The sequence below is a fragment of the Sander lucioperca genome, chromosome 8 (assembly GCF_008315115.2).
Source record: "Sander lucioperca isolate FBNREF2018 chromosome 8, SLUC_FBN_1.2, whole genome shotgun sequence".
Lineage (NCBI taxonomy): Eukaryota > Metazoa > Chordata > Actinopteri > Perciformes > Percidae > Sander > Sander lucioperca.
In genome coordinates, this window is record NC_050180.1 from 17,849,349 (window position 1) to 17,874,888 (window position 25,540).

The 25,540-nt window shown below is 40.3% G+C and overlaps 2 protein-coding genes across 2 annotated transcripts in view; one reads left to right on the top strand and one right to left on the bottom strand.

Annotated features, from left to right (window-relative positions):
• tmtops2b (teleost multiple tissue opsin 2b) overlaps nt 1-25,540 on the top strand; it is a 30,380-nt gene that overhangs the window by 2,838 nt on the left and 2,002 nt on the right. The window contains exons 2-3 of the mRNA XM_031294477.2: nt 12,710-13,035; nt 19,927-20,160. Coding sequence (XP_031150337.1) covers nt 12,710-13,035; nt 19,927-20,160 — 560 coding nt within the window. The remainder of the gene's footprint in view (nt 1-12,709; nt 13,036-19,926; nt 20,161-25,540) is intronic.
• The window catches only part of st6gal2a (ST6 beta-galactosamide alpha-2,6-sialyltranferase 2a), a 53,288-nt gene continuing 47,923 nt past the window's right edge, over nt 20,176-25,540 (bottom strand). Inside the window, exon 7 of the mRNA XM_031294464.2 lies at nt 20,176-24,341. Within this exon, the coding sequence (XP_031150324.1) occupies nt 24,094-24,341 (248 nt within the window). The 3' untranslated portion in view covers nt 20,176-24,093. The remainder of the gene's footprint in view (nt 24,342-25,540) is intronic.

Sequence of the window (25,540 nt, forward strand, 5' to 3'; positions counted from 1 at the left end):
ACGCTGCTTTCTTCGACCCTCTCTGTCTCTCTGGTCCTGCGCTGTGCTCAGTCAGTGTGCAGTGTGAGAGGGGGAGTGGCCAGCGGCTAGAGCGGCAAAAGCCAATGTGTTCTTCTTTTACCGATATATATTTAATGATATCTTTTGCATTTCTAATCCAAACAACTTCAAACTTGGCACTGCACCTAGTCATGCCCGTAGCAAGACACCTGCCTGACACCTACCTGTTTGAAATCCATCAGACTAACGGTTCGAGAGATATGCCAATAAAAGATATACAGACACACAGACAGACGTTCCTGTAATTTATAGATAGATGATAACAGATAATATGCACCATTGTCATACTTGTTAGTTTATTCTTCCTTTTGTTCCCTTTTTATTATAATTTCCCCTGTCTATATTTCTATCCTCACTAGTTTTTCCACCCCGTCACATCCTTTGACAGAGTATCTTGTATTTCGCAATGTTCTGTTAAGTTTGCTTTTGTTTATTCACCTGTTCACCTGCTGTGCTTTGTTATGCCTCACTGATAAAAAAGAGAGGGAATTTTGATTGAGATGAATTTCCATTTTGTTGGAAAAAAACATGAAATATTTCAGACTGTGTTTTTCAAATCAGCAGATGTTTATTTTGACTTTGTCTCCCTCCTCTGGGCTCCTCTGGGCTCAGTGTTTGCCTATATGCAGGACTTGACTCAGCATGGTGCTGAATGCTGGAGATAGCGCAAATCTCATTGAGTGCTGCTGTCCAGTGATTAAGTCAGTTGCCAGACACCATTAGACACATACGTTACTTATTTCATGACACCTGCAGGTATAATTTTTGCAGGATGTTGTTCTGCAATGCCAATGAGAATATGCTGCTGCATATTAACAAGACAATTTTAGAAATACACTCAGTTATACTTCTTTAGTTCTTCTTCTGCTGTGACATGAATTTCTACCCGGCTATAAATATAGTTTCTAGAATAACAAAGCTTACCGAATTCCGGAGATATAAAAGCTTTGGCCTTAAAAAACTGGCAATGAGAATATAAAGAACATCCATCTCTTAACATTTATGTTAGAAAAACACTAAAGCAGATACAAGCGGATATAAGTGATGAGTACTAAGTCATATTTTACTAATTTTGATGCCACTTTTATATCATAATATCTTCTTTTGCTTATTTTTATACCATTGTGAACAAACATAAAGATGCATAAAGATAATTTCACCTTGACTTTGTAAGACCATATTGTGTGCATCTGCATGTAAATAACAGAATGTGTGCTTTGTTGTGCGCATGTGTGTATCATGTTAACACTCATGCAGTGATAATTCACTATAGTTTTTGATGCTCATCCTTCAAATAAAATTAATGATGAAAAAGTAAATGATTTCTTATTACAAACATAACATTTTATCAATGAAAATTACATTAAAAAACAAATAATGCCTCTGTATGTGTCTTAGTTGTATTAGTTGTTTTTCTTGTCCATGTTTTCTTTTTGTTTTGACATGTGATGGCGCAGGGTCAAAATGTGTAATGCCTAAAGTGAGTAATGCCCAAATTTAAACACACAAGCAATCTCACATCCTGATTCACAATAAATTCTCTAATACCTAAAGGAAGTGTATACAGTATGTTATTGCAATGTGTTCACCAGCATCCAGCACACTCACATCTTCCAGAACATCTTGTTCTCCCCCTAGCAACGGCATTACACATTATGCACGTCTGTTTCACATGTCCATTGATGCATGGCTACACCTTAACATTATTGTCTAACTTGAATTATTCATTTCAACTATAGATCTCCCTGCCACCATTCCCACCCTGTTGTCTTTTCTTCAGATGAGATATCAGAGGAGCTGCTTCTATATGTCACTGCCAGAGCACGAACTCACACATCAGATGTAATATCATGATTGATCACCACTTGGTCTTGGACTGCCCAAGGCTAGCTTCAAGCAAGGATCAATTTAAAAATATATATATATATGTATATTACTCCAGTCCCCCTCCCCCTGGTCTTATAAAGGTCTGTTTTATCTCTGGTTTTCTGAAGGAAAACAGAATGCCATAAACCAGCATGATGCAGATGACTCACCCGTCTTTATTTTGTTGTTGTTTACTACAGCTTTACAGATGTTTTCTAAGTGTTACATTTGACACACAACTCTTTGAGAGAAAATATATTCGCCACCAAAAAAGATCTAGTGAAATACAAAAACTGTGTCATTCATGGTCCCCAGAACATTAATCCCATGGTTACTAGTGGTCCCATTTTTTCCTCTATGGGTGAAATCTGTGGTTTTGAGGGAAATGTCTTGACAAGTATTGGATTGATCACCATTAAATTTGGGAAAAAACAAAGAGGCACATATCACACATCATTCAACAATTAAGGGAGTGGGACTGTTGCACTTATATCAGTAAAGTTGAGGTCAGAAGAACAAATAGTTGGTTGTCTCTTAATTGGTTGTCTGTTGGGTTTGCTTGGCCAGAGTGAGAGTTACAGATCCTCCAGCCTATTTGGGTTTTTCATGGGAAGGTGATGTGGTGGGTTGGCCAGAGAAGAACACCTGACCACGAATATGTCATTCATGTTGCTGTAAATAACCAAGTGTAATCTTTTCCAGCTAATGTATGGAGAGCTATCTATGGTACATGAGAGTAGAATCAAAAGTTGAGTGGAGGTATACACGTTTTTATTTTAGCGCTTCAGAGAGACAGATGGTTTCGCAATGAATAAACTGACTGCAGCAACATGTTTAAAATAGCAATGAAGACATAGTGTATTTACCAAAAACATTGTGGGGTTCAAGTGCTACAATACTTAAGATTAAAAGCCATAAGTGCCTTGAACTGTGCAATGTGTGTGCAAAAGATCTATCTTGTGTCAAAAGAGTATCTTTTCCAATTAAATGGTTAAGGGATGAAAACCTTAACAATCTTTTTATTTTACAAAGGTTAATATACAGCATGGCTAATTACCATCCACATAAAATCAATATGAATTTCAGTCAGAACTAATTTAATCATGATTATCAACATTGTGTAACAGTATTGGCATACTAGCTCATTAACAGTTGGTGACAGATGTGTTGAGGCAGGCTTTGGCACTGCAATCTTAAAAGGCATCAAGATAATTTAAAGGTCATGGTGCTACAGATGTAAAAACCTATAGTAATTATTTTTAATGGTACCAGGCGTTTCATCAGTCTGGGAATGTCAGTCCTATGAGGGAAACATGTGTAATCAGATAGTTTTGTGTTTTGCCCTTATACGAAAGCATTGCATCTGATCTGATCTGCCACTCCTCTGCTTAAAGTATAAGTTTGGCTTTATTCTTTCATTTTCATATTGACAACAAATACCTTGAAAAGACCAAAAGCAACAATGCATTATCTGTCTCGTAATACTTTCCGGCTCCCCCACCCTGTTTGTAGCCCCTTTGTGCCAACTGAAGACACAAGTCTTTATTTCATGAAAAGATTAAGTAATTTCCCGAAACAGCACCGTAATTTTAGTCGCGGTTAGGAAACAAAAACACCCAATCTGAGTAATAAACTAGGCTTGACCACCTCAGACAAGCAAAATAGGTTCAAATGTGATATAAAAACATACAACAATACCACAAAGCCTATTTTGCACACCTGCTGGCCATTGCTAATCACCACACAAATACTGTGTGCGTATTGTTTTGCTTATAAACCGAGACTGAAAAACAAACACTCCAATTCTTACATATTGAATATGATCGTCACTTCACGTACACAGTGTCCAAGTAATGTGATTTCACAAAGTGCTGCCTTGTTCCTCATACAGCCTTTTTCACTCAGACACTCAGGCTGATCACACAGGTGACGTCAGTTAAAGTGTGTGACAGTTCAGTGATGGTAGAGATGGTAAGGATTCCCAGATTAAGGGACTGTTCGTTATTTAATTAAGGGGCCACCGGAGGAGTTTTGTGGCCTCTAACCTAAAAAGACGTGACCCTTCCCTCATCAATAATAATTTTCCTATGACTCTCCAAAACAATTTGAAAAAAAGGAATGACCACTTAGCACATGCACTCAGCAAAGAAGTACAGATACCATTTAGATTTTTACAGCTATAATGTACAAGAGTTAACCTCTGCATTCTCATCTTACACATCCCACTCCTCTGTTATGGTGTGGTGGCCGTTTCAGTAGATTTACTTACTAACATTGTTGTGGAAACACAATAAGCATGGAAACTAAATGCACACTTCATGCATTACTGCATTACTTCAAATACTAAGTTACTCATCTAGTAAACTAGTATGCACATGAAATAAAACAATAAAACATTGAGACCATTCAGCAAAGGACGTTGGGATATAACCAATTCAACACTGGTTGCTATGGACTTGTCACTATCGTCATTGTATATTTTAGCACATAGGTAAAGCTGCCGAAGCTGAACATTATATTCCAAAACACATATGTTTATTTTTAAAGTTTTTAAGTTACATTGTAACAATTTAACAATTCGCCCTTATGAAATCCAATCGCGGCACGGCTGTTCAATAGACAGACGCTTAAATTCAACTAAAATGTAACAGTGAACAATCAGTGTTGGACCTACAGTCTGTTGAGATGCCTCTCCAAACGTAGAAACCAAGCGCAGTCACACCATAAAACATTAAGACACGTTGAGAAAAAAGATCCGCATTTTGCCGTAATCCAATGACACAAAAAAAAGTAATCCACAGCGATCAGCAGATCCACAAAAAGGTAAATGATACGGTGTATTCAGCAAGGCCGATATGAGCGTCACATACGAGGCCTCTCCACTTCACCGTTTAAACAAAGTGGAATAAACGTGTACAAGTCCAAATCTACACAAAACCCGCAATCAATTAGTAAGCTGACATCACATGTATATACATGGCATTTAGGAAACCTTTATTGCAAGGTTGGCACGGCAAGATGTCCAGACTAGTGCAACAGTAATTTTCGTTTTTTTGCGTCCTGCTGCTCCCATTGTCAGCCAGGTAATAATTTTTTTTACCAAAGCAGTATATGAACTCTGATGTATTACCTATTCAATTCAATTCAATTCAATTTTATTTATAGTATCAAATCATAACAAGAGTTATCTCGAGACACTTTACAGATAGAGTAGGTCTAGACCACACTCTATAAAGCCCCAACAATTCCAATAGTTCCCCCAAGAGCAAGCATTAGCAGTGGCTATTGCGACAGTGGCGAGGAAAAACTCCCTTTTAGGAAGAAACCTCGGCAGACCCAGACTCTTGGTGGGCGGTGTCTGACGGTTGGGGTTATGACGGTACAGGATGTAGCGTGGCACAGCAGAGCATGGGTGGACGCGGTGGACGCAGCAGGACGTAGCCGGGCATTGCAGGGAATCGCAGAGCGTAGCAGGGTGTAGCAGGTCCATAGCCACAGCTGCACCCAAGACCCAGGTCTTGGTGTCGCCCTAATCCGAGGCGATGTTCTGGGCGAAGAAGAAACATAAGGACTCTGGGGAGTAAACTCCCCAGAGCTAGGTGAGTAACAAGCACTTCTGAGACAGGATGTGCATAAAAGGAAACAAAAGAAAAGAGCGTGTCATAAGAAGGAACTTCCTCGGCAGTCTAGAATTATAACAGCATAACTAGGAGAGGCACTATATTATTGATTATACGATAGGTAAATCTGATGACTGTAAAGAGAAGCAGAGAAAAGCAGGGGTGCTGTGTCTGCAGCTATACACCCTGCCCCGCCGGTCTAGGCGTTCACTGCAACTCCTCACTCCCTAACTATAAGCTTTATCAAAGAGGAGAGTTTTCAGTTTAGTCTTAAATGTAGCGACGGTGTCTGCCCCCCGAACCCAGATTGGGAGCTGGTTCCACAGGAGAGGAGCCTGGTAGCTAAAGGCGCTGGCTCCCATTCTACTTTTAGAGACTCTAGGAACCACAAGTAACTCTGCATTCTGGGAGCGTAGTGCTCTAGTGGGACAATAAGGTACTAAGAGGTCCTCAAGATATGAAGGAGCTTGACCATTTAGAGCTTTATAGGTCAGAAGAAGGATTTTAAATTCAATCCTGGATTTTACAGGAAGCCAATGGAGAGAAGCTAATACAGGAGAAATATGATCTCTTTTCTTAGTTCTTGTCAGAACACGCGCTGCAGCATTCTGGATCAGCTGGAGAGTCCTAACGGACTTATTTGAGCATCCTGATAATAAGGAATTACAGTAGTCCAGCCTGGAAGTAACGAATGCATGGACTAGTTTTTCTGCATCGTTTTGAGATAGGATGTTCCTAATTTTAGCAATGTTACGAAGGTGAAAAAAGGCTGTTCTAGAGGTGTGTTTTAGATGGGCGTTAAAGGATAGATCCTGATCAAAAATAACTCCTAGATTTCTGACAGTAGTACTGGAGGCCAGGGCAATGCCATCCAGAGTAATTATATCTTCGGCTAATGAGGTTCGTAGGGGTTTGGAGCCCAGGACAATAACTTCGGTTTTGTTTGAGTTTAACATCAGGAAATTGTAGGCCATCCATGATTTTATATCTTTAATGCAAGCTTGAAGTTTAGCTAGCTGGCTGGTTTCGTCTGGCTTGATTGACAGATATAATTGGGTGTCATCCGCATAACAGTGAAAGTTAATTGAGTGTTTCCTAATAATATTGCCTAGAGGAAGCATATATAAGGAGAATAGAATTGGTCCAAGCACTGAGCCTTGAGGAACACCATGGTTAATTTTAGCGTAATTGGAGGGTTTATTGTTAACATTAACAAATTGCGATCGATCAGAGAAGTAGGACTTAAACCAGTTTAGTGCGATTCCTTTAATGCCAACTAAATGTTCCAGTCTCTGTAAGAGGATGGTATGGTCAATAGTATCGAATGCAGCACTAAGATCTAATAAGACAAGTACGGAGACAAGTCCTTTGTCTGATGCAGTTAGAAGATCGTTAGTGATTTTCACCAGTGCCGTCTCTGTGCTATGATGCTTTCTAAATCCTGACTGAAAGTCCTCAAATAAGCTATTGCTATGTAGAAAATCACATAACTGATTAGCGACTACTTTCTCAAGGATCTTGGAGAGAAAGGGAAGGTTAGATATAGGTCTATAGTTGGCTAAGACCTCAGGATCGAGGGTGGGTTTTTTCAGTAAAGGTTTTATCACAGCTACTTTAAATGACTGCGGTACATAACCTGTCAATAAAGACATATTTATCATATCTAGCAATGAAGTGTTAACCACGGGTAACGCTTCTTTAAGTAGCCTCGTTGGGATGGGGTCCAAGAGACAGGTAGATGGCTTAGCTGAAGAGACCTTTAGCATTAATTGTTGAGGGTTTATAGGATAAAAGCAATCTAAGTATATGTCAGGTCTAGTCGTTCTTTCTAGCAGTCTGTCAGTTAAAGGTGACCCATTAGAGGTTGGGGGAAAGAGGTGATGAATAGTATCTCTAATTGTTATAATTTTATCGTTAAAGAAACTCATGAAGTCGTCACTACTCAGAGCTATAGGAATAGATGGCTCAATAGAGCTGTGGCTATCTGTCAGCCTGGCTACAGTGCTGAAAAGAAACCTTGGGTTGTTCTTATTTTCTTCTATTAGTGATGAATAGTAGTCTGATCTGGCCTTTCTTAGGGTCTTCCTATAGGTTTTCAGACTGTCTTGCCAGTCTAAACGAGATTCTTCCAGTTTGGTGGAACGCCATTTACTTTCAAGTTTGCGCGAGATTTGCTTTAATTTACGAGTTTGGGAGTTATACCAAGGTGCTAGTTTCCTTTCCTTCATCATCTTCTTTTTAAGGGGAGCAACAGAGTCTAAAGTAGTCCGTAGGCAGGCCGTAGCATCGTCTACGAAATGATCAATTTGAGAGGGACTAAAGTTTACATAAAGATCCTCTGTTATATTACGGCACGTTAATGAGTTTAGTGCTGTTGGAATATCTTCCTTAAATTTAGCTATAGCACTGTCAGATAGGCTTCTAGCGTAGAAGCTTTTATCTAATTTCGTATAATCGGGTAGTAAGAATTCGAAAGTTATTAAGAAGTGGTCTGATAATAAAGGATTTTGCGGGAATACTATTACGTCTTCAATTTTGATGCCATATGCCAGCACAAGGTCAAGGGTGTGGTTAAAACAGTGCGTGGCCTCGTGCACACTCTGACTGAAACCAATTGAATCTAGTAGTGAGTTGAAAGCAGTACTAAGGCTATTGCTGTCAACGTCCACATGGATATTAAAATCACCTACAATAAGTACTTTGTCTGATTTTAGGACTACACATGATAAAAACTCTGAGAATTCCGATAAAAATTCACAATATGGACCTGGTGCTCGGTAGACAACAACAAATATAATTGGCTGTACTGTTTTCCATGTTGAATGCTGAAGGTTAAGAACGAGATTTTCAAAAGAGTTATAATTTAGTTTAGGTTTAGGATTAATTAACAGGTTTGAGTCAAATATGGCTGCAACTCCCCCTCCTCGGCCTGAGCCTATCATCATTTAGTTGTTTTGTGTTATTTGAGATATTTATTTAATATCTGGTCATGCCAGATGTAATTATTCCACAAATTTTTTAAACAATGCAATTACCCGTTTGAGCCACCAGGGGGCAGTGCTCTTCCTGCCCCCCCAGCAAACTCCGCGTATGCGGTCAGACCATGTGCTAGGGGGCCGAGACTGAGAGCTACATGGATAAATATGCACCAAACAAGCCACTTTGAAATTTTGCTCTTTTCATGAATAAAAAAGTTGGGTGACCCCCCCATCCAGACTAAAAAATGTTGGATGACCCTCCCCTCAGCAGAAAATAAAAAGACATGACCCTCCCCTATTTTCCTCCGGTGGTCCATTCCATAAATACCGAACGGTCCCTAACGACTTGTGTTGGATTTATCAACACAGTTGTAAGATTACAGAGGGGGCTGCAATACTCATTGTTAAGAATCAAATAAAAAAAATTCACTACAGATACACAAACCATCTTGTTAGTGAGCTGAACGTAGAGTACGAAAGCATCAGGAACTACAAAATGAGATGGGCCTTGTTCTGAACTGATCTCATTACTGTCCTTTTGGATTGTATGTTCTGTATGGTGTAAGTTTACACTGCAAGGGGAGTATGAGTCAGCTGACATGCCGCCTCTCCAACACCCTTTGATCTCACTCATCTGATTATTTAGCTCACTTCCTCACATTTAGATCAGTTTTCTCACATTTGAGACATAAATAAGTGTAAAACATGTTATATGCAATTGTCAACAATGTGTTTATAAAAGAAATAAAAAGTGAAATGTTAAATCTAAATATTATATCTGTCTAAATAGTAAATATAATAGGTTTACAAAGTGAAAAAGCCCAAAGTCCATCCCAAAGGGACTTACCATCTCCAACAGAAAACACTGTTCACAAACTGCTCCAAACAGCTCTATTGTAGTCCAGCCTTTACTTCCATGACGAAAGTGCGTCACTTTGTAACACACATTATAATGCTCGCCTAGCTGCTAGCGTGGCACGCCCTCATACTCTGCTTCTGACTGGCTAGTAGTCCTTACCTAGCTACTGAGCATGTGCAACTCCCAACAAAGATGGAACAGAAGATGTCTCACTCTGTAGCTAAAACAGAGAGCTCAACACACAGGGTGAAAAGAGGAGCTGCAGCAATGTGCAGTACAACAAAAATATGGTGTTTTTTTGAAAATTAAACCATGTAAACCTATTCTGTTATAACCTCTAAATACAATTATGAACCTCAAAATGAGCACAATATGAGCATTTTAAATCTATATGTTAAATATGATTCTAAATATTAAATCTAAATGTTAAATCTAAATTTAAAATCTCAATCTAAATGTTAAATTTGCAAACAGCCTATTCTATTCTATGTTTCACCTGCTGATCCCATGGCTGATCCACGGTCAGCGGTGTTGGAGGGGACAATGCAAGAGGCTATTTGCACATTTGGCCCTGACACACCGGCTCATTAGCTAACGTTATCTTGCTAATTTCACCCACCCAACATGCCTTCAACATACACTGGTTTCCGAAGATTAGCCAAACAAAATTGTCACTCATCTGGCAATAGCAATGTGCTTTCCTATGATGTGACAAGAGCATGTGAGTTAAACATTAAGTTACATTTTACTAATTTAAAGCTTTAGTGCGTAACTTTTTGATATTAATGAACGTCCGTTACATTCAAGCCATTTCCAAATGAGTTGCTCCACAAAACACTCTCTGTGTTTCTAAGTATGGCTATGTTCAGAAGATTGTGTTGTCCGGTGACTTTCCCACGCAAAAACTTGAGTGAAGATAATTACCTCTTCTGAAAAGTCCATCATGTTTTTTTAATCCTCCATGTCCTCCTTGGCTACAATCAACTGCGTGGAGGAAGAGGGGAGGGTGGTGTGCGGTCACGTAAGGCTTGTATCATGTGGACGCGCCGACAGTTTTGTTGTCATTACTTAGAATTCCTCATGGGGGAGACAGAAACTACACACTATAGATTTAAGGCTGGCTGGCTGGTAAGCTAGCTTGCTTGCTAGGTGGGTAAATCTTGAACTGTGCAGAGGGCACAGAGAGAGAGAGAGAGAGAGAGGTCTATTACGGTTTTAATATTAACGGAAATATCACGGTATAGGATATTAGTTTATTAACGTTAGTTTATTTTGTAATGTGTAGGTATGTAGAGATCTTTTAAAAGACATGTTATTGTTGGAATAAATATGATCAGCCTTGAGATGAAAAATGAAAGGAGCCTTGGGTGTGCCTGTCACAGTCGTTTGCTTGTTTTCCTCACTCTTGTTTCCAAGCTGAACAGCCAATCAGATGAATTGGCTGTTCAGCCGACGGCCGACAACCGCCGACTTAACATGGGGAATCAGCGTTGGCGACCCCAAAAACAGACCGACGAAGGCCGATGGTGCGGGACACACCGCACAGACTAGGTCGACGGCGACCAACCGCCTAACTAGGACCGACAGCCGACTGTCGACTTGGTGTGTCAGGGCCTTTAAACGGCTGTTTAAACAAAAACCCCGCAAAGACTCTGTCTCTCCCTCCACCTTGAAGCACTGCACTGATCAGCTGTCTCCAGTGTTCACACACACACACACACACACACACACACACACACACACTCACAGACATCTTTAACACCTCACTGAAGACATGCCACGTACCAACCTGCTTCAAGTCCTCCACCATCATCCCTGTCCCCAAGAAAACAAGGATCACAGGACTAAATGACTATAGACCCGCGGCCCTGACCTCTGTGGTCATGAAATCTTTTGAGCGCCTTGTTCTGGCTCACCTCAAATTCCTCACCGACCCACTCTGTACCCCCTACAGTTCGCCTAAAGAGCCAACAGGTCTGTAGACGACAAGGTCACCACGGCTCTTTATTATATCCTCCGGCACCTGGACACCTCAGGAAGCTACTCCAGGATCCTGTTTGTGGACTTCAGCTCTGCATTCAACACTATTCTCCCGGCTCTGCTGCAGGACAAGCTGACCCAGCTGCATATGCCTGACTCCACCTGCAGGTGGATCACAGATTTCCTGACTGACCGGAAGCAGCGCGGGAAGCTGGGGAAACACGTCTCTTAATCTCTGACCATCAGCACCAGTTCTCCTCAAGGCTGCCTCCTTTCCACTCTGCACTTCTCCCTGTACACCAACAGCTGCACCTCCAGTCACCAGTCTGTCAAGTTCCTAAAGTTTGCGGACAACACCACTCTCATTGGACTCACCTCTGGTGGGGATGAGTCCGCCTACAGGTGGGAAATTAACCACATGGTGACCTGGTGCAGTCATAACAACTTGGAGTTAAACCCTCTGAAGACAGTGGAGATGGTTGTGGACTTTAGAAAGGACACAGTCCCACTCGCCCTCATCACCCTGGGTGACTCCCGAGTCAATATTGTGGTCTTTCCGCTTCCTGGGCTCAATCATCTCCCAGGACCTCAAGTGGGAGCTGAACATCAGCTCCCTCATCAAAAAAGCTCAGCAGAGGATGTACTTCCTGCGGCAGCTGAAGAAGTTCAACCTGCCAAAGACAATGATGGTGCACTTCTACGCTGCCATCATTGAGTCCATCTTCACCTGCTCCAGCACCATCTGACACTATCGTCCGTTCTGCTAAGAAGGTGATTGGCTGAATTCTGCCGTCTCTTTAGGACCTGTATGCGTTCAGGACGTTGAAGCGGGGAGGAAAGATTGTGGCCGATCCCTCTCACCCCGGACACAAAACAGTTTGTACCCCTCCCCTTTGGCAGGAGGCTGCAGTCCATCAGGATCAAAACCTCACGCCATAAAAACAGTTTCTTCCCCTCTGCAGTCAGTCTCATTAACAAGGCCCCGGGACCTATGATATTGAACCTTAATCCTACATCCTGTCCTCTACACATTCTATATATCCTGAACTTTTGCACATCCCTCTACATTTTTGTACATCCTGCAACAACCCATACAGTCTCTTTTTTTTAAATAGTTATATGTATGTACTGTATGTGTTATTTGTTTCTATATTTATTGTTTGTTGCACCATCAACCAAAGCGAATCCCTAGTAAGTGCTACCTAACTGGCAATAAATGTCTTTCTGATTCTGATTCTTATGTTTCCCACAGGTTGACAACAATATCTGCTGTAGAATATCTTGAGTATTGTCTTGATGAAAAACAGTTGCCCACTCTCACTTCTCCACCTCTCTGTCCCTCTCAGGTATTGTATCGCTGATCTCTCTGGTGATCCTCTCCTATGACCGCTACAGCACTCTGACTGAATACAACAAGCGTGGGCCAGGCTATCGCAAGGTTCTGCTGGCTGTCGGTGGCTCTTGGCTGTACTCCTTTTTCTGGACAGTGCCCCCTCTGCTGGGCTGGAGCAGCTATGACACCGAGGGGGCAGGAACCAGCTGCTCTGTGTCCTGGAAAGTTCAGACGGCCCAGTCGCACGCTTACATCATCTGCCTCTTTATTTTCTGCCTGGCTCTACCCATCCTGGTGATGATCTACTGCTATAGCAGGCTGTTATGGGCAGTCAAACAGGTAGAGAGACGTCAAAGTGTGTGTGTGTGTGTGTGTGTGTGTGTGTGTGTGTGTGTGTGTGTGTGTGTGTGTGTGTGTGTGTGTGTGTGTGTGTGTGTGTGTGAGAATGTTTATGCTTCTGATGTTGCAACCACTAATTGCTTAAATTGATCCTCCACCAAAATTTACATTTTAAGTATAACACAGTAGGCTTGAAAGTAGGCTAGAAATAGCTAAAGAAATAGTTGCTTTTTCATAAAGAGCAACAGGTGGTTAGATTGAATTCATGTGATTTGCAACTGACTCCAATGTTGGAGGTGAAAAAAAGTTTCAAAACATCAATGGAAACCTTTCAAACCAAAGACATACAAAATGCATACTCAATTGGCATCCCCATGAAAGAGGATGACTTTCAGTGGCTAGTTGAGTGTAGTGGAAGAAGAAGATGCCACTTTTGTTCATTGAAGCAGAATTATAAAACATCTGTAATATATTTCACTCAGGCTTCACCTTTTAACAAAGCTCTGGTCTATGTTTCTACAGGTGCAAAGCACGAAGGAAGTGGCATTTGAGCAATATTTCTGGTCTTCTTAGGGACCAAGAAATATCTAGAAAAAAACCTTCCTGTCATCTGCTGGGACCACAGAAATAGATCCTCTCTAGACAGCCTCCTGTATTTTGCCAGAGGTAGCATTTACTCCCTTCTGGGATGGCATAACCACAGTCAACAAATGTGATATACATGTATCCCAAAATAGTAGCTAATACCTCAGGCAAACAGTAGGCTTTGTTCCATTCTTTCAGTTGGACCGCATAGCTGATTGCATAACGTACCTAATAAATGCATCTGTTATTTTGGTTCGTATCCTATCATCTACTTGCTTGACATCTGTTACGAGCGCCCGGAAGTGACATGAAGCAAGGTTCAGTTCAACAATATTTTAAAGGTTTAATGAGACACACAAGTAAATATACATTTTCTAACAATCACTCCCCATTCACTTCAATGACGTGAGAGTAAATAGATAGGGGCACCAGAGGAAAGGATGATTGGTTTAAAGTATAAGTTCATGCAGATAAATATTCAGGGAGAAAAACATTGTAACAATTTATGATGCCAATTTATGATACCAATACTTTGTTCAATTATCACAGACATGGAATGTAACAGATTCACAACAGCCTCCAAGAAGCCCACAAACCGAAACTTGTCGGTCTGACTGATTGCCTGGTGCATTGAGTTTTGGGGAGAGACTTTACTTGCTTTAAATAGTTAAATCCTTGGCACTCCCAAAGATTTAGACTGTTTATTTCTGAGAGCAGAGGGGGTCGGCAGGGCAGGGGATTATCCCAACATTACGCCCCAGAAAGATCAGCTGCACTAACAAAGCCTAAAGCCATGTTCTTGTTTGTAAAGTACTTTGGACCTCAGTTTTTTATAGCGCTATACAGATTAAGATTATTAGAAGATGATTGTAAAGTATACAAACACAGAAAGACAATAGACAACCTCTGACCCCTAAGTAGGAGGAGGAACTGTTGCAGGACTGTTGCCACTGCTGTCGAGCTCCACAGGAGCATGTCACATGTCTCAGGGGTGTTCTTCCAATGATCTGTCTTATCCTCTAACTGCTGGGTGGCTCTTTCTAAAAATAAAGCGTATTCTCTGCTTGTAATGACCTTCTGGTATCAATAAGCTGCTTTCACTTTACCTATTACCTCTGTGTGGGTCACATTAGTTGAATTGGTTTCAGTTCAGTTGTATTACCTCTGTTCAATCACTCTTTCAACCACCTGTGCAGTCCTAAATGCATTTACACCACTATAATTTAGCAAACTAACCCTTTCTCATTTGGAGTACGTTTTTGGAACTGATAATTTCGCATACCGTTGGCTAGAGTGTATTCGATTTTGTGCAATTAGCACTGCAGTTTAAAACCTCCAGTCTATTTAAGGTTTCATGATACAAATCATTAATCTTAAATTGCACAATCATTCTCAATAGGCAAAAGAATCAGCAAAGGAAACTGGATGTGCAGCTTTTGCTAAATGCACCCACTGTTTTCAGCCGACAGTCACATGTTGAGAGTGTTTCGGGGCTTGTTAAACAACCCGTTGACCTAGAAAATTGTTTAATTTTCTGATAATATCAAGAAGCAGCCCTGTCTGAGCAGCTGTCCATTGAAACTAAACAGACCTGATCATAAAACAAACCAGAAGGAAAGCAGTTTCTTTATATAAGAAAAAATATATCACAAATATAGCTGCAAGCGGCGATTCTCGGGTTTAAACCCTTTCTCAGCCAACAGAAGGATGTAAATGGACTGTATTTATTTAGCACTTTTCTATTCTTAACGACTACTCAAAGTGCTTTTACATAGTACGAGCACCATTCCCACACATTCATACACTTCGACATGAGACTGCAAGGCCCGAGATTGAACTACTAACCTTCCGATTGTTAGGCGACCGCATTGAACAGGTTTCGGTCTTTACAAAGCTGAGAAAGTCACTTCAGCCGGTTTAATTCTGTATTGAAGAAGGGATGAGATCAACCACACACCTCTTTCAACAATACAATTGATGCATATAATAAGTACCGCCATTTTGCTCCCTTTTTTCAGATTTAAACGGAAATTGGCACAGGGTTTTACAGTATAGCTTGTTGTGTGTTTGGCACCCCCTATGGGTTAAACATTCAAATTTTTTGCGTAGGCCTATTCCTCAAGACGTACTAAAGATATGTTACAATTTTATTGATGATTGGACAAACTGTTATGCCCAATTTCCTGCTAAACCCTGCCCTTTGCAAAGTTCTTTGATTGATGGCGGCCATGTTTTTTGACCAATCTTGCTCATTTAAAATAGAAATGTGTATATCAGTCCCACAAGGCTGGTATACAGCCTTGCTTCTCTTTGTAAATAGTTTATTTTGTTTTTCACAACAGTACAAGTCAAAACAAATGCAAATTAGTCAAACAAGCCATTAGGCTGTATTTCTAAACACTCAACTGTAGGTTTTTTATATAGTATTTTTCTGCGACAAGGCAAATCAAAGTGCTTAGCATAAAACACTATTTTTTCATTATTGGTATTTTTATTGTCTAAATTCTCACATACAACATGCAGCATTCTTTCACAGACATGGAGCGGTAATTACTATGTCACTTCCGGAGTACTCCGATGATTTCTTTAAACGTTATTACGGTGCATAACTTACAGGAACAAAACTAAGCAACGTGTTGTTGCTGGTAATAAGACCGAAATAATAACATTAAAAGAAATACATATAAACCATGATCTCATGAATAAATGTTGATTAAAACAGCGGTTATAGGGCTAAAAATACCAATAGCTGCAGCCCGACTGGCAGAAAAAATCATGCTGTGATTACGAAAGATGCTTCCCATTGAAATACATTAGTTTAAAAAACGTGCTGACCATCACGATTAAATTACTCTTCATCAAACATTTCACAAACTGCCGTGAGACTGGGTTGTTCTAGTTCATCCAGCTCACGGCAATTTGAGCCACGGCGGAAGACAACAAATAATAAACCAGAGCAAAAACAATACAATTCTACCCCTTTGGGGTTTGAAACTTAAATAATATCTATTTTAATTAAATAAATTCCACACATGCACAAACACCATATTTAATATGATGCATTCCCTATACTAGATGTTATATACTGTACATTCCTGTGGAATATATTTATTATTGTATTGTAAGTATTGAAGGGATTTATTTCTGTGAGTGAGATCCCTGTCTAGCCTTGGCTGCTTTAAAAGCTGGCCATCAGCTTTTCATAATGTAGGCATTCCTGTTCTTGTGAAAGAGATTTAGATCTTTGTGAAAGGATAAGAGTACAATATTTCAAGTCCGTCTTAAAATAATTCTCACATGCCACATGTCCCCTGACAGCATTGTTTTCCTATCTATACTGGCCACAAAGAAATCCCTTCCTTTGAGAAATATCAGTGTAAGTGATAGTTGGCAAAATCATCAGCCCATTTCTGCGCACCAATCAAGTAGTTATCTCTCTTAGTGTTTTCAGTACAAAGTCTCTTTTTGCTGTTGATGCTTCAACTCTCCAGTTTGTTGCATGCTCGTGGTAGTCCAAAAACACCCATGTCAATGAATTTATGGCAAATGGTCGTACAGAAAAGGCTTTGCTCTTTGAGGAAGCTTTTGAAGAATCCGAGCAGCAACAATGACTCTGCTGTGAGAAGTAATCCCCATTAGCAAACACATACATATAACATTTGATCTTGGTAAGGTCCATGCAGAAGCTCAGCCCATACAGAGGAGGTTGGGGTGGTGGCGATTGGGTGGTCTTTGCCAGCTTGTAGCCAGGCAACTGGTCAATGAGCCACTTTGTGAAATCTTAAAATCTTGAATGAAACAGCTGACCGCAATCTGTTAGTGCAATTATAACATCAGAACTCTGCCTGACCTGATCATGGAAAAAGGACAAACTCCCTCCATGTGTCATTTCAAATTTTACAGGACACATTACAGAAATACCAAGGAGCAGTTAAATCTGCCAGAACTCATTTCTTATCTCACCTGGTTGCTAATAACACCCAGAGGCCTCGGGTTCTTTTTAGTGTTTAACTCTCTTATTAACCCTTGTGAAACTGACTGTGCTGTGCCATCCACACTGTTGTGTGAAAACTTTCTGAAACGCTTCATTGATAAAATTGTTGGTCTGAGCTTTTCATCCACTGTTTTTACCAGTGACTCCTCTGTTCCCCCTTTATGCCCAGCTGTCTTCCAGCAGTTTGAGCCAGTTTCACTCCACCTTCTCTCTGACATAGTCAAGCAGCTTCGTCCTGCAAACTGCCTGCTGGACAGTATTCCTGCACGCTTACTTAAAGATGTTTTTAACACTGTTGGGCCCAGTATTTTATCCCTGGTTAATACATCTATCAGCTCAGGGTGTGTTTCAGCTGCTTTTAAACATGCTGTTGTGCAACCACTTTTAAAAAAGAAGAATCTGGATCCTTCAGTTTTTTCTAATTTTAGACCTATTTCTAAGCTTTCCTTTCTTTCAAAAGTCTTGGAGAGGGTTGTTTTTAATCAACTTCAATCATTTTTAGATGACTTTAGTATTTATGAAAAGTTCCAGTCTGGTTTTAAGCCCCGCCACAGTACTGAAACTGCCCTTCTAAGAGTCTATAATGACCTTCTCTTAGCGGTTGACTCAGGAAAATCTGCTGTTTTAGTGCTTTTAGATTTGACTGCTGCCTTTGACACTGTCAACTACTCTATCCTTTTATCCCGACTCAAACAAAGTGTTGGCATTACAGGCATAGCCCTCAAATGGTTTGAATCTTACTTGACAGATAGGAGTTTTGCTGTCCACCTTGGTAATTGCTCTTCATCTGCTGCTCCTCTTTCGTGTGGGGTCCCCCCAAGGCTCCATTTTGGGACCCATTTTTCTCATTACATGCTGCCATTGGGGTCCATTTTAAAAAAGCATAAGATTTCATTCCATTGGTTTGCAGACAATATACAAATCTATTTGCCTGTAAAAAAACAATGATAAGGATACTATCCAGCCTTTGCTTAATTGCCTGAGAGATCTCAAAATATGGTTGGATCAGAATTTTCTCTGTTTCAATGACAATGAGACTGAAATTGTTGTGTTTGGTCGTGCTGAACATTTTAGTGCCTGTGTTGATGCTCTTGGTACTTTAGGTTCCCATATTCGTCCTTTTACCAAGAATCTGGGTGTGATTTTCGACAGTGCTTTTAAATTTGACAAACAGATTAGTTCTGTTGTTAAAACCAGTTTCTTCCAGCTCAGACTTTTGGCTAAGGTTAAGCCCTACCTGCTGCGCAATGACTTTGAAAGAGTCATACATGCATTTATTACGTCTCGATTAGACTACTGTAACTCTTTATATGTTGGATTGGATCAGTCATCCCTTCGTCAGTTACAGTTAGTCCAGAACGCAGCAGATCGACTTTTAACCGGGACTACAAAATGTGACCACATTACACCTGTTTTGGCCACGCTCCACTGGCTTCCTGTCTGTTTCAGGATTGATTTTAAAATTGTATTGCTTGTTTTTAAGATTTTAAATGGGTTGGCGCCTTCTTATTTATCGGAGCTTTTACATGTCCACACACCTGTCAAAGCACTGAGGTCTTCCAATCAGATGCGCCTCGATATGCCCAGATCCAGGTTAAAAAACAAAGGTGACCGAGCCTTTTCAGTGGCTGCTCCAAACCTCTGGAATAGTTTACCTATTCATATAAGAATATCTTGGACTGTTGAAACATTCAAGTCCTTGCTTAAGACCCATTACTATGCATTGGATTTCAATTCAAGTTGTGCTTTGACACCTTGACCCTTTTCAACTGTTGATTATTTTGCATTGTGTATAGTTTGTGTATCTATTTTGTTTTTTTGGGGGGGGGGGTGCACTTGTTAAGCACTTTGGTCAACTATGATTGTTTTTAAATGTCCTATATAAATAAAACTGAACTGAACTGATCATGGATGTGTTAAGAGAGGGTCGGTTTTAACTTTCCCAGTCTAGAAAAGTGATTGTAAAGTGTGTGACGTCATTCCAAAGTACATGCATATCATAATAAACAAGTCGTTGCCTTTATTTTTGTTTCATCACTTTTCTTATTGTTGCATGATAGGACAATTGATTCCTTTTCTGAAACAGATGACAGCAATCCTGAATCTTGGATGTCAGAACATCCTTAAATGGAAAAACCAAGGAGAGTTCCTTTAGGGAAATCACCAGTTGCCAAGGAAGATGGAAACGAATAAAAACTGTCACGCTTTTACAAACAATCTTTTCAGTGAACAGAAAACTTCTACACAGGTTTTTAACTATAAGATCTTGTTTTGCTCTTGCTTCATCGACCCTCTCTGACTCTCATCTACAGGTGGGTAAGATCAGGAAGACTGCCTCTCGGAGGAGAGAGTACCACATACTGTTTATGGTTTTGACCACGGCAGCCTGCTACATGTTGTGCTGGATGCCTTATGGAGTCGTGGCCCTGATGGCAACATTCGGCCCTCCCAACATCATTACTCCTGTGGCCAGCGTGGTGCCCTCACTACTGGCCAAGAGCAGCACTGTCATCAACCCTCTCATCTATATATTCATGAACAAACAGGTGAGTCAGCAATGGGACAGTTGGACATGTACGACAGCTTTATTTACACAGTAAAAAAAGACAAATTACAACAGCTGAAATCATACAAATGGTCTATTTAAATACCAATTCAAGTGTAAGAGAATTCACTGACAAATCAAAGTCCAGAAGAACACCCTAAGGCTGATGGGAGTAAAAACAGGACTTTCACTCTTACCATGTTCAGCTATGGATGCATTTTTTTCTCTTCCTCTTTTCACGAGTACTGCAGGAAGCAGCAGGAGGGAAATGTCCAAAAAAACTTAAAATGTTAAACAATCCTTTAGAGGCAGTGTGGTGCATAAATTCCCACAATACTGAGTAAAAACATGGCATGAAAACTAGGTCTCGGGAGTAAAGAGCGGAGAGAAAGAGGCTGAGAGGGAAAAACGTAATAAGCAGTGGCTGCAAATTTCTCATGGATTTTTCTCTAATCTCACCACTCACGTTTTAGCACAATATCCTGTATGTAATCCTGGCAATACAATTGTTATCTTAAAGAGAATTAAAATTTCCATTAAATCCCACCTTAAAACATTCCAGAGAGAAGCAATAGCACCTTAGAAGTCCTGCTATTACTTAGAGTCCACTAAGACATATTTAAAAACGGAATTTGGCACAATATTAAGATGTGAAGACGAAGTTGCCAGAATGCATAGCACTAAATCAAGTGCTCCCAGGGAACTACTTACAGATGCATCCCTGCTGAATGTGATTCCCTGTCCACAAACATGCACTAAAATCTCCAAAACAACACTTAAGAAAAAAAAATCTTATAGCACAATTGCCTCTCACAACATTAATGACAATGGTGTCTACTTGCAGCACAGTACAGCACGGACAGTTTAAGACTCTTACCCCTGATCCTGATTTGCATGCTCTGTGCATTGGAAAGTAATCCAAGTTATTAGAAATATACATGTACAATATGTTCAGGGTTTTTTCACCTTCAGTGTGTTACAATCACAAGCAATAAAACATTTGATTATTTATCTCAACAGAGAAACATAAAACCTACAGCAGAGCTGAGAACCTGCATGATCCAAAATAATTGATAAATCTCCTTAAAGCAACACTATGTAACTTTTAGCGCAAGCTGTAGTTCCAATGAGACAACCTGTAGGGGGACCGAAGTGGGAAAAGTTACATAGTGTTGCTTTAAGCTTCAAAAATGGTTTCTATAGTCCGTTTTTAAACCTCTGTTACAGTCATCTCCCAGTTTTTACCAGATTCCTTGTTCCAGAAATCTTCTAATGACATGCCAGATAATCCACCTGAAACTGGGGCTGGGTATCAAACCTCACTATGTTTTTGTATTCAAAATGCGTCCATTAAATTTAGTATTAAAAACTGTCCAGTAGGGCTGGGCGATATGACCATATATTTAACGTGAGACCGTTTGTCAACTGTCAGAGATATTTCTTTACAATTTCTACTAAGGCAGCTGCAAATCAATAAGGGCAACTGCTTTGTGGTAACATTAGATTTACAGAATTTTGCATCAATGTGATGAAATATCTTTGTCATGTATGTAATTCACTGAATTAGTCATTCCCATCTGGTTATTTTATCTACATGTATACATACACTCAATTTCCAGTTTTCCACCTAGCTAAAAGTAATGCTGTAATGCACAGCTCTGCAATAAATCCTGTTTTAGAGAGATGTTGATTCAATTGTATGGTCATTTTATAGGCTGTAGTTTGTGGTGCTGTTGAGTTGTACTGCATTATAGCGATACATCTGAGAAGTGTTTCTAATATTTTGTCCACTGCGATTTATTTTAATGAATTTATATTTATTTACTAGACTTAGTTTTAGCAAAATGTACTTACTGTAATAAACTGGCAACTGAGTGTAGTTTCTCAACATAATTTCCAGAGAATTTACTATATCTCGATATACAGTCAATGCTGCAAAATAAAATACCATAATAGAGGTTTTTATCTATATCGCCCACCCCGACTGTCAAATATAGAAAATTTGCACCAAAAACTTGTTCAGGTGTTTTTTTTATATTCTTTGATCAGGTGTTGCCTGAGTTATAAAAAGGGTGTTTTGTAAATTAAAAAAATGCTTTGTTTTGGTATCAGCACTGTACTTGTTTGTAGTACTACTGACACATTTTGGATCAACAACAAGTAATGTTAAGCCCCAGAATCATCTACATAATACTACTACAGAGCCATCTAATTCAACATACATCAGACTATTCAAAGCAACATTTCTGAGACACGTTTTCACATCTTATATCGAACCACAACCAATGGCACAAGAACATTTTGAAAAGCACACTTAGCAATAGAAATCTCTGTTATAGGCAAGATTTTTCTGAATGTCTGCAGCAAAAATCACAACCAATCTTCCTCTCCACGCTGACCTAATACCTTTAGAGCTTGCCACAGATGTGGCACTGACTGACTGTAATCATAAAAACCATCCTAGTTGGAGACAAAGCAAATCTGCTAATATTACCGGTTCAAGTTCCTCTTTTATAATCGTCTCCACTCTGAGCTGTGAACGGGCAAAGACCAATATTAAAGAATTCAGCAAATATGAGATATTAATAGTTGCAGGAAATGATCTTTATGCTGTTACATGATAAAGAAATAACCCTGCACATGCGCAGACCATACTGTACTGCATTGGTGAGCTTCAGGGAGGGTTTGGCCATTACACGCAGTGGGAAAATTACATTCAATAAAGAGTGAACTGACCGTCAAAAACGGGGCTAGTGATTGCCAAAGGCAGAGCTGAGAATCCCCTGATACAGCTCACTGACACCGCAATATCAACTGCTTCACACCTGCGTCCTGCCACAGTATGTACTGCATGTACCTGAACAGTCACAAGGCAACCCGAGGAACGTGTTCCGTCGACCACTAGGCACAGGGTTACAGCTGTTCTGAGCACCAGTTTGTTCTGAAGATCCATTTAGGCCCCTTTCACTTTGATTTAATGACACTGTCAGTACATTTTTTTTTTACTATTGGTAGGGTGAATCCATAAAGGACAACCAGTGTCTTCCTTCCTGTGGGCTAGTAACAGAGACAGGCTTCTTGACTCTGAATGAGGAATCATTTAAGTGTGAACAAGGAGCGACATACAGGTGGTAGTGAGCTGGCAAGCATGCACAGGAGGGTAATTTAATATGCCTTATAAGTGTGAAATAAACCCCTCGTGACAACACAAAACATGTTGGATTTCACAAGAAGATAGAGGAATGTCGAACGGCAACACCTGCTGCAGAGCGTAAAATGACTGGTGTGACAGCTCGACTCCGTCTCTGTGGAGACTCCAAAACTGTCTTTTTACACTGTGCGATCTTCTGCATGAGTTCCTGCTCTATGTAAGTGTGAATGTTTGTATATTTGTGAGTGTATGTTGCATTTATGACATTCAGCGTGGATGACTTCTTTGCTTATTCACAACCCTTTGGACCAGTAAAAAAGAAAAAGCACAAGGATCCACGTTATAAACAGTGGCATTTCCTTCAAGTGGAGAACCACCCATACTATTGAAAAACACAGAGTTTACACCATTGACACATACCCAGTTATTGAAAATTCACTTGTCTATCTAAAAACACTTATCTGTTGCTACCCTAGTCAGCTCCACAGCTAACGTGGCTCAGCTAAAGCAGAGAGAAATGTCTTTTTCAGCTTCATCTTGGAGACTCTACCTGCCAGTCTCTGGCCTAGTAAACCATTTTAAATGAAGAAACATTCTTTCAGAAGTCTCCATGTAGATCCCTCCCTGGAGGGCTATGGCTTATGTTCTTCGTGGGTCTAATGTGAATCTTGTAAGCTCCAGCCTCCTTGTCGCCAGTGGCTTTATTGCACCTCTCCCTTAGTCAGCCAGAAAAGGCCGGAGTGTGTGTGTATGTTTGGGCTCAGAGGGATCAGGTTTCATATCTCAGATTTCACAGTTGACGGTGCTGAAACCCGGAAGAGTGACCCGTCCCTTTCTCCTGAGGTCACTCTCGGGGCCGGTGTTGATCCGCTGGATCAGGCTCTTCTCATACAGGAGGGGATGGTAGGCACCCAGTGTACAGGCAGCATCATAATAACGCTCATGGTAGTGGCAAAGGTCTGTCTGCCTCATGGAGGGAATGTACTCGTACACATGCACCTGCTCGCATAGCGCCATCATCAGGAGGATGCCTGCAATGGTAACACAGAGAGAGAGAGAGAGAGAGAGAGAGAGAGAGAGAGTGTGTTAAGGTCTATATTAAAAACTATTTTACGACTTACTTTAAAACCTAAAACAAAGTATAGGCTGCCATACTTTACCTTATCTAAATATCTTTTTTTTTTTTATCCAGGGAAGTTTAGCAGTGCTCTCTTTTTCAGGAGCTCTCTGTTCACATTCCCACCTGAAAGTTGCCCAGTACAACCACAGTGTGATTTGCTAGCCACTTAGCAACTTTACTGAAGCAGTTGAGGGTAAACAGAATAATTAGACATTTTGGAAGTTACGCGTATTGCTGTCTTGCTGAGAGCTAGATGAGAAGATCTGTACTGTTCTCATGCAGTATCTGCCCATTTATTATGAAGCTACAGCCCTCAGCTGATTAGCGTAGCTTAGCATAAAGATCAGAAGCAGGGGGAAACTGTAATGACGTTCTCATTTCACTCTCAAACTCATCCAACAAGAAAAAAAAAACATATTTCCTAAAATGTCAAATTATTCCTTTAAGGTCACCTCAGTAGTAATTAGATGTCATTGTTTTCATCTGGTCCAGAGACTAACCAGAAAACTGGCCACCACTGCTCTTAGATTTTCACTTTACACCACTTGGGTCCATATTGACAAGTTCTGCTGTATTTTCTCCTCAGTTCGCCATGACCTCAAACTCCTCCCGCCTTCAGTTCCAACCTCTGCACTAATTGGCCTTTCAAATGTTTCCATATTTTATTTTTTTTAAGCGATCCTAAAAATGCACATCTGATTAGGGAAAGTAAAAGTGTCTTCTTCAGCATCTGCTTCACATGCTCCTTTGGGAAAATCATTCATCATAAAATCTCCACTGGATCTGCATATTGTCAAAAGTAGAGGACTGCAGTTACACTGGGCAGTTCAAACATTTAAATGTGATAAGTGTAAATGTGACGTCCGGTTGTGCGGAAAAGGAGCATGCACACTCAGCAAAACCCTCCTTTGGATAAAGATAAAAATAGAACTGAATACATTATGTATGAAGACGGTGAGTTTGATTGCCTCAGCATGCTCTGCTTTGGTATCTTTCATACACTGTGACATCCTGCCAACACAGAGCAGTCAGCCCCCACATATAGTTTACCCTTTGGTATTTTTCATTCCACCTTGCTTTGAACATCGCTGCTGATTTTTGTTTATTAGT